Source organism: Mobula birostris, chromosome 21, assembly GCF_030028105.1.
Source record: "Mobula birostris isolate sMobBir1 chromosome 21, sMobBir1.hap1, whole genome shotgun sequence".
NCBI lineage: Eukaryota > Metazoa > Chordata > Chondrichthyes > Myliobatiformes > Myliobatidae > Mobula > Mobula birostris.
In genome coordinates, this window is record NC_092390.1 from 15,454,251 (window position 1) to 15,469,200 (window position 14,950).

The following is a 14,950-nucleotide window of genomic DNA, read 5'->3' on the forward strand; positions in this document are numbered from 1 at the left end:
AAGTAAATTTATTATCAAGATACATACAGTATATGGCACCAAAAAACAGCCCCGAGATTGATTTTCTTCCGGACATGCTCAGTACATCCAAGAACCATAAAAAAATCAGTGAAAGACCACTCCCAGCAGGGCAGACAACCAACCAATGTATGCAGGATAACAAACTCTGCAAATACAAAAACAAAAAAGAAATAATAATAATAAATAAATAAATATGCAATAAATATCGAGAACTTGAAGAGTCCTTGAAAGTGATGTTCACCTCTACTATTTGAGCTAGCTTGGAAATAATGCAGTTCACAGTGCAGAGGAGTGCTAAAATTCAAAGTTCTATGTAAATTTATTATCAAAGTACATCTTTGTCACCACATACAACCCTGAGATTCGTTTTCTTGCAGGCATACACAGTAAGTCCAAGAAACACAATAGATTCAAGGAAAGACTACACACAACCAGGTTGGACAAACAACCAATGTGCAAAGGAGAACAAGTAGTTGAAGTGCATAAAGGGGAAAAAAATAAGTGTATCAAGAACATGAGATGAAGAAGCCTGTAAAGTGAGTCCATCGGTTTCGGGAACAGTTCAGTGATGGGGTAATTGAAGTTGAGTGAAGTTGTTCCCTTTGGTTCAAGAGCCTGATGATTGAGGGGTAATAACTGTTCTTGAACCTGGTGGTGTAAGTCCTGAGCCTCCTGTATCTTCTTCCTGATGGCAGCAATGAGAAGAGGGCGTTAATTAAGTGAGCATATTGTTTGACTGTTTTAGCCTACCATTGCACTGACTTCCCAGTATGCAACAGTAATGAGCAGTGGTGCTTTAAATCTTCATTTCTATATTGGATTTGAAGGACGAGGACTGTATGAAAATATATGTAGAATTTCAGTGGGAAAATGGACACAATCCTTGCATCAAAAGAGCAAAATAAGAAAGATTGTGCATGAAAGAAAAAAATCAAAGTAAGATATTAATATCGAAAAGATTGAAGGAAAAAATTTACAAGGATTTTGCCAGGACCCAAGGACCTGAGTTATACAGAAAGTCTGAATTGATTGGGGCTTTGTTCTCTGGAACATAGAAGAAAGAGAGATTTGATAGAGGCATACAAAATTACAAGGGAGATACAGCATGGAATAGACCCTTCCGGCACTTCAAGCCACACCACCCAGCTATCCCCCAATTTAATCCTAGTCTAATCATGGGACAATTAACCTACCAACCAGTATATCTTTGGACAGTGGGAGGAAACCAGAGCACCTGGAGGAAACCCACATGGTCACGGGGAGAATGTGCAAACTCCTTACTGGCAGTGGCATGAATTGAACTTGTTTTGCCTGTACTGTAAGTTGTGCTAACCACTACACTACTGTGGAAGAGTGAAGTGTGAGCAGGCTTTTTCTAATGAGGTTGGGAGAGACTAGAACTAGAGTTCTTAGGCTCAGGATGAAAGGTGAAATACTTAAGGGGAACCTGTGAGGAACTTCTTCACTAAGAGGATGATGTAGGTGTGGAACTAGGGTTAGGATGGATGTGGGTTAGATTGCAACATTTAAGAGCAATTTTGATAAACATATGGATGGGAGATGCTTGGAGGTCTATGGTCCAGATGTGGATCGATGGGGCTAGGCAGAATAACAATTTGGCACAGACTTGATTGGCCAAAGGGCCTATTTCTATGCTGTAGTGCTCTTTGACTCTAAAAAAAGCCATAAGACATAGGAGCAGAATTGGGCCATCTGTTTCATCAAGTCTGCTCCAGCATTCAATCATGGCTGATCCTCTTTTTTTTTTATCTCCTCCTCAATCCCAGTTCCCAGCCTTTTCCCCATAACCTTTGATGTCATGTCCAATCAAGAACCTATCAATCTCTGCCTTAAATACACCCAAGGACCTGGCCTCCACAGCTGCATGTGGCAACAAATTCCACAAATTCACCACCCTTTGACTAAAAATATTTCTCTGCATCTCTGTTTTGAAAGGGCGCCCCTCTATCCTGAGACCGTGCCCTCTTGTCCTAGACTCTCCCACCATGGTAAACATCCTTTCCACACCTCTGTCTAGGCCTTTCAACATTCGAAAGGTTTCAATGAGATCCCCCATCATCTTTCTGAATTCCAGCGAGTACAGACCCAGAGCCATGAAACGTTCCTCGTATGATAACCTGGAATCATCCTTGTGAGCCTCTTCTGGACCCTCTCCAATGCCAGCACATCTTTTCTAAGTTGATGGGCCCAAAACTGTTCACAATACTCAGGTGAGGCCTCACCAGTGCCTTATAAAGCCTCAGCATTTTAGGGTCTAGTGCAGAATTGAGGAAGAAGCACTGGAAGAAATTTCTGACACGTGAAACCAGTATATCAGTTGATATAAAAAATTTAAAAGCTTATTTATTTTTTTCTTCTGCAAAGTGCAAAGCTACATGAGTTTTGTTGATGCTGAGGGCTCAAGAGATGGGCTTAAATCAATAATTTGTTTGAATTTTCTAGTAGATTGAAAAGGGCATCACGCACTTGAAGTAACCGACCCACAAAACTTCAGTAATGTGGTGTAGATTTCCCCTTTCTCATACTGATGTCCGTTCAGGTGTCTTTCAGAACGAATCTAGGATGACCAGGAATAGTGGTAATAACCTGGCCTCACTAAATATTCTGAGCCTTTGCTTTTCTCTTAAGGCAGAGTCCTTGTATTTTAGAACAGAATGAGATGTCAATACATACGATGCATTTGAGGTACAATAGATATTTTAAGTCCCAGTGAAACAGTTGTAGCCAGTGAGCATTTACAGATAAAATGGGGAATGAAAAGTGCTGTCTCTCGCCTACTTTTATCCCAAGTGATTGATGGTTAATAATCTCAAATTGAAATAGGACTCTGATACCTTCAGCAACACTATCTTACATTTATAGAGGCGTTAATGTAGCAAAAGACCCTGTGAAACTTCCATAATCAGGATTGGACGAGCAATAGAAGGTATAGGAAGAAGCATCAAAAGCATAGGATTTTTGTAGGATTTTTTTTAAAGTGGGAGGCTGAAACAAAAGAGTTGCAAACTGTAATGAATTGAGGAATGTGTGGCAGAAGAGCAGGGGATATGGGCTGGAGTGTGAGACTTGAGAAGGCAAAAATACGGAAGAGTGTAACATTGGAAAGCCCTGAGCAAGTGAAAGAGTTGTGAAATCTTTTCTTTCAACAATAATGCACACTTGTACAATACATGAAATTTGCAATATAAATACAAACGATTCATTCCACTTGGCAGTTACAGCCATCAAGTAATACACCCTGGAGATGGACCTTCAGCCCAACTCGTCCATGCCAAATAAGGCCCATCTTTGCTAGTCTCTGAAATAAGAGGAAATTGCTGACAGCCTTGCTCCAAAACCCTTCCCACCCTGTAAGCAAACTTCATCCCTACAATGACTAGCTCCTTCTATGCCTGTTTCCCTTCTTCCTCGTGCCCTTCTCTACTTTACCCCGAAATTCGTTCATGCTGGCCATTAGGTGACAAGTACCACATTCTAGCAGTATCATGGATGAATATTCTGATTTTGTGATAGACTTTTTCAGTGATACCGATTACATTGCATTTATGTCCCTTGAAACAGCAATTCCTGGTAGACATCATAAATGGGTTAAATACAGGCTCCCATTGTAGAGTCCAGGACTTTATTTCAAAAGCTAGTTTGTAATTGCATCCAGTACAGTCCCATTTCCTATGTGGTCCACTTCAAGTTGTTATCCAGAAGGTTATTTAATATTTTGATATCTATTACTACTTGGGGGGTGGGGTAGAGCAAATTTAAGTCATAGTTAACCAAGTGATGGTAGCCCAATATCTGCAAATCTTCAAGCCCACTGGAGGCTGAAGACAGTTTGTCCTGGGTTTAGAGGATGCATGTGTGTGGGTGGGTGAGGAGGAAGTGCAGGGCTTATTTTGCTGTTGCTTTATTGATTACTGTGTTCTAATTTGTTGTGTTCTGTGTTGTTCTGCCAAGCATTATGGGTATGCAATGTTGGTGCCAGGGAGTGTGGTGCCCCCAGCACATCCTTGGTGTGTTAGTTGTTGATGCAAATTATGCATTTCACTGTATGTTTCAATGTACATGTGATAAATAAAAGTGAATCTGAATCCCTCCTTTTTCTCCACCTTCACCTGCCTCTCCATCTTTTCTAGCTGCTTCTTTCTTAACTTTTTTTCTTATCTGCTTTCCCCATCACCAACCTATCTCCATCTCCCATCTCTACCTTCTCTCCCCCACTCTCTGATCAATCTGTCCAGCATCCTTTACTCATTTGCCCCATCCACCATTGACCTCTGTTCCCTGTCTCACAACCACCAGTTACCCCTCTTTACTCTTAGTCCTTTTACTATCCAATACATTGACAGTTCCTCCTCTAAGATGCTGCTCAACCCACTGAGTACTTCCAGCAGATTTCTTGAAGTACTAAAGAATTTGAACACGTGGGCAAGAGTGGGATGCTGGAATTTGGCAGGAAGATCATCTATGATCTTATTGCCGGCTTGAGATGCTGTGTGATCTCCCACTGTTTTTGTTTTTAACACACTTTAAATGTTGTGTGCTACTTTTAATTCTCCTCAGTTCCTCTCACCACATCAACTCCAAGTGAGAGACCTACACCTGCTTTGGCTTCACCATATAATGCTTCCTTGTGTAGTTGTGTGGAACAGGAGTTACAGATGTTCTACTGATTCTTTCTTCTTGCAGTTCAAATGATTGTTGTTTGAGAATTTATTGTAATTTCTGCTTTTGGGGCCGCCAGATGTAATTTTTTTTTGTAACTAGTTGTCTGACCATCCTACAATAAGAGTCAGTAATGGCAATTTATTTTCTCTCCTTAGTCATATTCTTCTTAATTCTCAGCACACCTAGTCTTTCAGTCTGAGGTTGTTCCAATGTACATTATGGTCCTTGTGAGAAGCAGCATGAAAAGAACAGAAAAAAAAACTGCTTTACTGAAAAGAACTGCTTCTGAATTGAAAAAGGTTGCCATGTATAACTACTGCAAGTGGGATAATTACTTTAATATTCAATGTGACAGAACAGATAATTAATTTGCCCCCACAACTTTCTTACTTTCAATACTTCTTGTTGTTCATGGACAGGAGAAAATGTATTGAGTTTTTGACTCTTACTTGATTGTGTTTCAGATAAGATAAAAGGAACTTCATGGAGCCTGGACATGACAAGAGCAAACCACGGTCAAAGAGGCCAGACAAAGCCCTGTATGTTCCTCGAGCCCGTCGACGTTTGAGAGCAGAACCGCAGACAGATTCTGGTCCCAAACAAAAAGGGCAAGGTACTCTTGTAAACCAGAAAACTGTCTCAGAAATAACAGATGCAATAGGAAAGAATGAAACAAGTGCAAGTCTGAAGTCTTTGTCTGAAGATTTGGGCGCACACCATGAGCAAATGTTTGCAGAAGCAAACTTGCCCGAACAGAAGGACAGTAAGACAGAGTGTGGCCATAGAGATTCAGAAAGAAGATTGAATTTAGACGAAAACAGGCACATAGGAAACACTGTACAAGAGAAGGTGTCAGATGAAGGACACGGACTAGAATCAAAGCACCCAAAGGAAAAGAAAGCAACCCAGCAGAAAAGTAGGGTAGGATCAAACAATAGTAAAGTACACAGTAGAGAGAAGGAGTCACTGCACAAAAAGGCAATGTCAGAAAGATGTAATATTGATGCAGCAGCAAACTATTTACTTAACGTTCCTAGTTCGATAGCTGAGAGCAATAGAGAAGTAATGAAATCCGGTTATGGAGAAATTCAAACCCATCCTCAGCAGCTTCAATCAAATGCATATAACAATGAACAGGGAAATAATAATCAACCAAACACAGTAGATTCAGCAGTGGAAGAACTGGAGACTGATGTAAACAAATCTTTGCCTTTCAATTCTGCCTCTCCTTTGAACATGAGGTCTGATTTTGACACTCTTCAACTGAATGAACTGGCCTCTTCTAAATTAACCAGCTGTGAACGTTCAGATGCTGAGCAATGTGCAGGATCAGGATGCTCAAATGGTGTAAATGAGCCATGGCAGATGGAAAGAAGCTGTAGACAATATCCATGCACTGGAGCATCTGAAGTAAATAGTTATAAGATCCTCGCTGACGTGAGCAATTCGACAGAGCATGAAACCAGGGTAGATAATGACTCTTCTTCACAAGCTCTAAAAGAGAGTTTTGTATCCCTGCCTGCTTCATTGGAAAACGCGGTTTGCTCGGACACCCCACTTTCCAAAATTATTAGCTTGTCGGCTGTACAAGGAGCTGAAGAAGCAGGGTCCTTGAAATATAGCAGCAGTATCACAGTGGACTCAATGAACAGTGAACCAGTCAGTGCAGAGGTGAATGCTGAAACCGGTGCTGCCTTGCAAAGTGTAGGAGAGATCTCACTAGATTTGGCCCAGTTAACTACTACCAATAGCGGAGAATCTAAATGTACTGAAAGGCCACTTGTCGAAGAACCGGATGGTGACTCTTGGGATGCTCTTTTCAACGATGATGGAGATTGCTTGAACCCCCATCTTCTGGAAGAGGTAAATCAAGGATCCTCTTTTTGTTCTGAAATTTGATCAGTAAGAATATAATTTTGGGCTTCATAATTAACTTAGTAAGAAGGTTATGTCAAACTATTTTTCAGTGCTGGTTTGCCTAAAACCAGGTGATTGCTTTCCAGACCTTGCAAAGGAATTAAGAAAAAGCAATATGGTCCTAGGAGGGCATAAGAAGGTTTATCAGATTGGTCTCAATTTCAGCTGCAATATTGGACCATAGAAGTTGGCTTGATCTCACTGAGGCAAACAGTGGATTAGAATGAGATGCACAAGATCATGTTGGATTTAGGATAAATAAAAGCAACACGAGCAGACTGTCCAGAACCATTTGATATGGGTTTAAATTCATATAGGCAAAATACACCATGTGGATCTTTTTGTTCAGAGCAGTGAACAATTGGAATTCTCTGCTCCTGTGTCTAATGGTTCACAAGACAAATTAGGCCATTAAGATAAAAGGCAGAAAATTCTAATGAGCTTTACAAGGTGTTTTTACAGCGAGGGTTAGGTGCCAGAACATGCTGCGTGGAGAAATGGTGGAAACAGATGTGAAAGCAACATTGAAGAGACATTTAGATAGACAAGGAATTGGGGAGAATGTATACCACATGCAGAAGACCATAAGGCATAGGAGCAGAATTAGGCCAGTCTGCGCCATTATTCTATCGTTGTTGATTTATTATCCCTCCGAACAGCAGTCTCTTGCCTTCTCCCCCTAATCTTTAACAGCTTTACTATTCAAGAACCTATCAACCTCCACTTTAAATATACCCAATGACCTGATCCCCACGGTTGTCTGTGGCAACGAATTCCACAGGTTCACCACCCTCTGGCTAAATAAGTTCCTCCTCGTCTCTATTCTAAAGTGGTACCTGAGGCAAGGTTACCAGAAAGAAATTGAATAGGGAAAATAAATTACTGGGTTGGGTGAAATAAAGACCATAAGACATAGGAACAGAATTAGGCCATTCAGCCCCGTTGAGTCTAATCCACTATTCTATCATAGCTGATTTATTATCCTTCTCAAACCCATTCTCCTGCCTTTTCCCCGTAATTTTGATGCTCTGATTAATCAAGAACTTATCAACCTCCACCCTAAATATACCCTGCACAACCTTCTGTGACAATGAATTCCACAGATTCACCATCCTCTGACTAAGGAAACTTTTCCTAATCTCTGTTCTAAACAGATGTTCCTCTATTCTGAGGCTTTGCCCTCTGGTCCAGACTGCCTCGCTATGGGAAGCATCCTCTCCACATCCACTCTTCCTAGGCCTTTCAATATTCTATAGGTTTCAATGAGATCCCCACCTTATTTTTCTAAACTCCAGTGAGTACAGGCCAGAGCCATCAAACATGCCTCGTATGCTCACCCATGCATTCCTGGGATCATTCTCATGAATCTCTGCTGGACCTTCTCCAGTACCAGCACATATTTTCTTACAAAAGGGTACCAAAACTGCTCACAATATTCCAAGTATGGTTTGACTATTGCCTTATAAAGCCTCAGCATTACATCCTTGCTTTTATATTCTAGTCCTCTCAAAATTAATGCTAACATTGCATTTGCCTTCCTTATCACTGACTCAATCTGCAAGATAACCTTTAGGAAATCCTGCTCGAGGACTGCCAAGTCCCTTTGCACCTCAGATTTTTGAATTTTCTCCCCATTTTAAAATCTGGGTCATAACATAGCACCCAAAGCAGAATTGCCATTCCCCTAGTAAGCTCAACCACAAGCTGCCCTAAAAATCCAACTTGCATTCATTCTGCAAATTCCCTTTCTTGGGATCCAGCACCAACCTGATTTTCCCAATCTATCTGCATATTGAATTCCTCTCTGATTATTGCAACATTGCTCTTTTTACATGGCTAACCTAACATGACAACACAAGTATCTAAATGTCATTTCATAAATAACAATAAGGGAATACATTTATGTATTCTTTTACATAAAGGGAATGGAACTAACTGAAAAAAAGAAAGCAGTGCTGGAAGGTCTCAACCAGTCAAGCAATATCTGTAGAAAGATTTATCATTTTGGGTCAGCGACCCTTCCTCAGAGTGAAACTGAGTGGACTGTATGGAACTGAAGTTGAAAGGCTTTTGTCTGTGCTGTAACAAGCATACGAGTCTATTTTTATATTTTGTAAGGACTTTGCTGATGTTTCTAGATCATGTTTTTAGTATCTGTTTGGGAAGAGACTAAAGGTAGAAATTCTACTTTTATTATCAACAAATAACTTTTCCTAAAAGACTTTGGTTAAATGTGGCAGGTCTTGTATTTTTAACAGTAGATTGTAATGACCATGTCTGGTGACCAATGAATTTGAATTGGAATAATGTGGAGCTCATGGAGATATTTATAAAGAGGGACTGGAGCATCCAGACTACCAGCTGACAGATGCAAGGTGGTGGTGTTGAAGTAATCTTGCTGATTGTTGCAGAGCATTCAGCAGCAGTAAGTATTGCAGATATGTTGGAGCCATGGCAAGGCAGAATGAGTATTAAATCCTGTAGCAAGGCTGTCACCCACAGTACAGTTCTGATGGTGGAGAGGATTTGAGAAATTCAGAAAAGAACCCTCATGTAGTATGCATTCACTCCATGCCCTGCCAGCAACTACTCTTGAGGTGTCCAGTTTAAGATTCTAATCACCTGGACTACTAATTGGGTGGGTAATTGAGTAATGATTGAAGGACCAAGGAATATTGGTGGGGCTGCTTCTTGCTTCAGGTCATCATCATTCACGGCCACCAATTGGAACATATCGACCTCCCAGAATCTGCATTAGGGTAGTGACTAAATCATGACAGAAAGAATCAGCTTAGATATGAAACTAGAGGTAACTCCCTTTCTGCTCTCTGAAATGGCCTGAGAGAACAGGGTAATGTCTTACCCAAAAGGTTTTTTTCCAAATCTAGAGTGTTTATGTAGCACCCAATTTGATTACTTGCATACCTGGAGACCCAAAGTTAGAGTGTACCCAAATGAGCTCCGGATATCACAATAAATGAATCTAAGGTCTTTGTACCAGTAATTGGGGTTCAGTGCCCATCACTGCCTGGAAGAAGTTTGTACATTCTCCTTGTGGTCCCATGGTTTTCTATGAGTGCTCCATTCCCCAGACATTCCAAAGACTTATGGGTTAGGGTTAATAAGTTGTGGGCGTGTTATGTTGCTGTTAGAAGCATGGTGACACTTGTGGGCTACCCCCAGCACATCCTCAGACTGTGGTTGTTGATGCCAATGACACATTTCACTGTATATTTTGATGTTTTGATGTATATGTATCAAATAATCTTATCTGAACAGAGTCACATGTTGATTATTTTTGAAAGGAACTTCTGTTATTGGTTCTTTTCAGACACTTTGAACCTGTTGTCCACCTCCTATCCTTCCAACATAATTTGCACAAATTTGCCTTTTTCATTTCAGACTCTCTTGCAAGCAATACCCTTGTGAATCTAATGAGGTCTAACTTTAGCCCCTTATAGAAAAGGATTAGTGCAGGTAAAATGTCAAAGATTAATCCCAGTTAGAAAGGATAAACTGTTGCTCTCCATACTAAAATACATCTCATAATGTGAAGTAAAATCTAACAAGCAGTTCTCTAAAACTTGCTCTAGGAAAAAAAGGGAACTTTAAATGACTACTATTTGTCTAAAAAGGAGTGATCAATGAAGTATATGGAATAATTCTAGCCTGAGCTTAGGGCAGCAGATTTAGATTTGGAGATAGAATGGGAGAAAACGGATCTCAGTTATGTTTCGACTTCTGTAATTAAAGTGGCCAATTTCATCCATTTTCCTTGAAATAAAATAATAATACCGGTGTAATGCCCTGGTTCACATTTTTACTGTTATGCTGTATGTATTTCATCTAGCAGTTCTGTAAGAGCAGTCTGTTCTGCTGTCAGCCTGTTTGGGCTATTGTTGAAGTTAAGGTATGCTGAGAAATGTGTGGCATCCAATTAGGATGATGGAAGTGGGGGGAGGTTTTTCTGGTCAGGGACTCTAAGGTTGGGTTTGGGTTTTTTGTTCGGCGGGAGATGAAGAGAGAAGATGCTGGAGAGAACAGGTTGTAGGATTCGACCTGGAACAGGACTGTGATTCGATGAAGCCGGGGTGATGACTGTTTGAGGATCAGTGAATATGGTGAAATGTTGAGCTCCAACTTGTACACACTTGACTGTTTAATTAAAATGAGCCCTTTTTGTTTTTCTTTACTAACCCTTAAGTTAAGATTCATAAATATAACTTCTTTAATCGTATGCAGTGTACTGTCTGTCATTTTGTGGCACTAATTGGTAATAGGGTAGTAAATTACACAGCATCCACACAGACCAGTGGTTAGGGTGGAAGAGCCCTCTCAATCTCACGAGTTTGGCTGGACCAGAGAGCATCTTCCCTAGATTACTAGATTACGTGTAAGACTCGCTTTGCCTAGTCGCATGATCTCGGGGGTGGCGCCCCCTACCCGGCCAAACTTTAGCACTCTTGTTTGGGTGGGTACTGCGTGTTGTGTCCCCATGTAACATCAGTACCCCGAAATAACATTCAGTCCACAATGTGCGGTTAAACAATTAAGATTTTACATTTAAGTATGGGGTTAGTACAGAAACAAAAGAAAAGGAAAACAATAAAAGGCATCAATAATCTCATAAACATGTCCAGTGCACAAACATTGGAGCTCATGAATTCCCTTTCACTGATCCTCCTTCACTCATCATCGACCCGTGGGGTCCTGCCCCAAGCCCAGGCCCAGTGGGTCTGGCAACTGTCTCCTCAAGCCGCATCTTCTCTCTTCATCCTCTTCGCGCTTTCTCTCTCAAGCCTGTGCAAACTAACAGCTTTCACACAGACAGAAAGAATAACATCTATCCCAATTGGTTACCAAATGAATACAAGTCCCGCTATCACTAATTGTAACCCAAACCTGCTGCTATAGAGAACCACTACCTCAGCCGTTAACAGTACAGAGAAGCCATTTTATTCACAGCAGTAACATAAAAGAAGAAACCCTTACATACGCAGCCAAGGAAAAGCAGGGCATTTCACTGGTAACAACTAACAGCATGTTTTAAAACTGGTGCTCATTGTGGCAGAGATCTCCATTTTAGATAAATGTTGCCCCTCATTTTGCCTCTGTTCGCTCTGTTACAGGAAAGATGTTCCAAACTGGAAAGAGTATAGAAAAGATTTAAAAGGACCCAAGTTATGGGGAGAGGTTGCCCATGCTGTGTCTTTATTCCATGGGGTAAAGTAGAATGAAAGGTGAACCTATACAAGTGTTTAAAATTCTGAGAGGAATAAATATTGTGGATATAAGTCTTTTCCCAGGTAACTGGAGTCCAAAACAAAGGGCTATAGGTTTAGGATGAGAGTGAAGGTTTAAAAGAGACCTGAGAGTCAGGCTTTTCAAACAGCATGTGGTAAGGAAAGGAATGGAATGGAATGGAATAGAATGGAATGGACTGCTAAAGGAAGTGGTTGAGGCAAGTACAATGGCATCATTTAACAAACACATGGATAAGTATGTGGACGGGTGGGGCTTAGAGGGACAAGCACAGATTGTGGAAGTCAGGACTAGCTGGTGGGCATCATGGTCAGCATGGACTCTTTGGGCTGAAGGGCTTGTATCCATACTGTATTGCTCTGTGACTCTGTAGTTCAAGAGTAAAGTAGGGTGGAAATGAATTAAAATCCAACTGCTTGTTCCCATTGAAATATTTCAATTTCAGTAGACTTCCATTATCTAAATTCATGTTCATTTTCTCATTTTCGCTTTGCACATAACTTATTTTGATGTAAGTTGCCATTTTATGTTACGCTCTTTAAGTTTTACATGTGGACCTATGTTAATGTGGAATAGAGAATAAATTGCCCAAATCCAATGTACGCATATCCTTCGCAATTTGCCCTGAGAGTAGTCTTTTATATGTTCCAGCATAGTCTAAACCCTAATTTAAAAAACCTGCAGATACTGGAAATCTTTAACTCAGCAGCTGAGGTTTCTTTACTGGTATACTATACCCTGTAAAATCCTGCTTTAAATACATTTGCTGTTCACAGGGACATGTAAAATGTTTAGAAATTCATTCCACTTAATCTTATACTTCAGGACATCAGGGCTAGATTATTACAGTTAAACCCAGTGAAATTTTCATTCCTTTTCCCAATATGTGCCTATAACCATTATGTCAACAGAAGTATTAGAAATACAGACAGAACTGATTTCCTGATCAGAGCTTGCAGAAGTCTTAGGCTTCTATTCTCAGAAAAGTCGCCGGAAGAACATGCCAACTTTCCCAAGCCTTGTCCACTTTGACAAAGGATATCCCAGATGTTGATTCCCAGGCTGCTGAGGCTGCAAATGTTGAATAATGATACAATAACATTTGACTTTTCTAAACTTCTTATTAAGTACTTGTTTTGACAATAACTAAACATTTTATAGAGTAAGTACTTATGGGAGATCAAGTGGTCTATTCATGATTGAAAGCTGGATGGCTTTTGCTTATGGTAACTTCCTGATACTTTAATACCATTGTTTTCAAATAATCTTGCTGTGCCCGCATTAATGTCTTTACAAAGCAAAGAGGAAAGAGCTCAACCTTAATACTCTTAATACTCATAATGCTCAACTGATCTGGTTAACTACTCCCTTCTGTACTCACACTGTAGACCCATGTGACTATATAGAGTGGACAGATAATTCTTAAGGATAGGTATAATGAAACGAAAGTGGTTCTTTTGATAAAATAGAATCTGATGGTTTTCTTTTATGATTATGAAGACACATAGTCCTCTTTTATTGTCATTTAGTAATTTGTTAGAGGCTGAGGGGAGACCAGATAGAAGTTTATAAAATCCTGAGGGGTATAGATTGAGTAAACAATCAGAATCTTTTCCCAGGGTAGAAATGTCAAATACCTGAGGACATACATTTGAGATGAGAGGTTTAAAGGAAATGTGTGGAACAGGTTTGTTTTACACAGAGTTGCGGGTGCCTGGAATGGGCTTCCTGGGTTGGAAGTGGTGTGCAAAAGGCTTTTGGATAGGCACATGAATCAGTAGGGAATGTAGAGATAGGAATCATGTATGTTAAATCTATGATGAGCATTTGATGCCTCTGGGCCACTACTCAATAGAATGCTGAAAGATAAGAGGAATTTCAGTCCAACCTACCAAATACTGCAAGTCCTGGATAGAGTTGATATGGGGAGGGTGTTTCCATTAGTGGGAGAGTCTTAGGGCTGGTTCCTAAAATAGTCCCTTTAGAACTCAGATGAGCAGGAATTTCTTCAGCCAAAGTCTATGGAATTCGTTGCCATGGAGGGCTATGGAAGCCAAGTCAATGGGTATATTTAGGAAGAGATTGATATGTTCTTGATTGGTAAAGGAGTTAAAAGTTACAGGGAGAAGGCAAGAGAATGTGATTTAAAAAATCAACTGTAACTGAAGGGTGGGTAAACCTAATGGGCCATATATCCTTATTCTACTCTTTATCTAATAGCCTTACATGCAGGTGGAAGATACAATACTCATAACAGACATCATGTACCAAATGGTCTGTTCCTGCACAGTAACGATTTATGTTCTATTTCCTTAAGAATAAACGAATGCTGTAACTTAGTAGTACTCCTTGTAACATTGTTTGTCTCCTGTAAAATGGTTAAGCTGCAGGTGTTCCAGACCTTTCCTAGAACCTATGAGAGATGAAAGCAGATTTTTAAGACTCTGATGTTCACAATCTGGGAAGGAAATCGTAACATACGAAGCAGTTGTGGGGTACCACAGTAATGTAGCGGTTAGTGCAACACTATTACACCTTGGGGCGTCAGAGTTCAGTCCCAACATCATCTGTAAGGAGTCTGTACATTCTCCCCATGGAATGAGTGGGTTTCCCCTGGGTGCTCCTGTTTCCTCCCACTGATTAGTAAATTAATTGGTCATTATAAATTGTCCTCTGATTAATCTAGGGTTAAGTCAGGGCTTGCTGGGCAGCGCAGCTTGAAAGGCCTATTCCACGCCATATCTCAATAAATAAATAATGTATGATAATTATTTATTTTGTTTGAATTTTTTTTGCTTGGATAAAGAATTCTTCCTTCAGTCAGTTATAATTCAGCAAAGTCTGCTTGCTTCCCATTTGGAATAAGGATGGGCATATTGGATGCCCAGTGCTGAGGGAGATGGTATTAGAAGCAGTCTCGAGAAAACAAAACCTTCATGACTGCATTCTGCCGGAATTTGCAAAGCTGCGAACAAAACAGCTGAGTCTGTAGGCAACGTGGATGATGGGGGTTAGAGCATGGTGACTAATAAAAAACTGCCAGTAGCAGAGGATGTACAAGGGCTAA

The 14,950-nt window shown here is 40.4% G+C and overlaps 1 protein-coding gene across 9 annotated transcripts in view; it reads left to right on the forward strand.

Annotated features, from left to right (window-relative positions):
• Positions 1-14,950, forward strand: part of r3hcc1l (R3H domain and coiled-coil containing 1-like) — a 324,625-nt gene that overhangs the window by 137,624 nt on the left and 172,051 nt on the right. For all 9 annotated transcript variants that reach the window (XR_011882667.1, XR_011882670.1, XR_011882669.1 and 6 more), the window contains exon 2: positions 5,169-6,567. Coding sequence is in view for 5 of the 9 variants with exons in the window: in XM_072239023.1 (XP_072095124.1) it covers positions 5,188-6,567 (1,380 nt within the window). In the remaining 4 variants the exon portion in view is untranslated. The remainder of the gene's footprint in view (positions 1-5,168; positions 6,568-14,950) is intronic.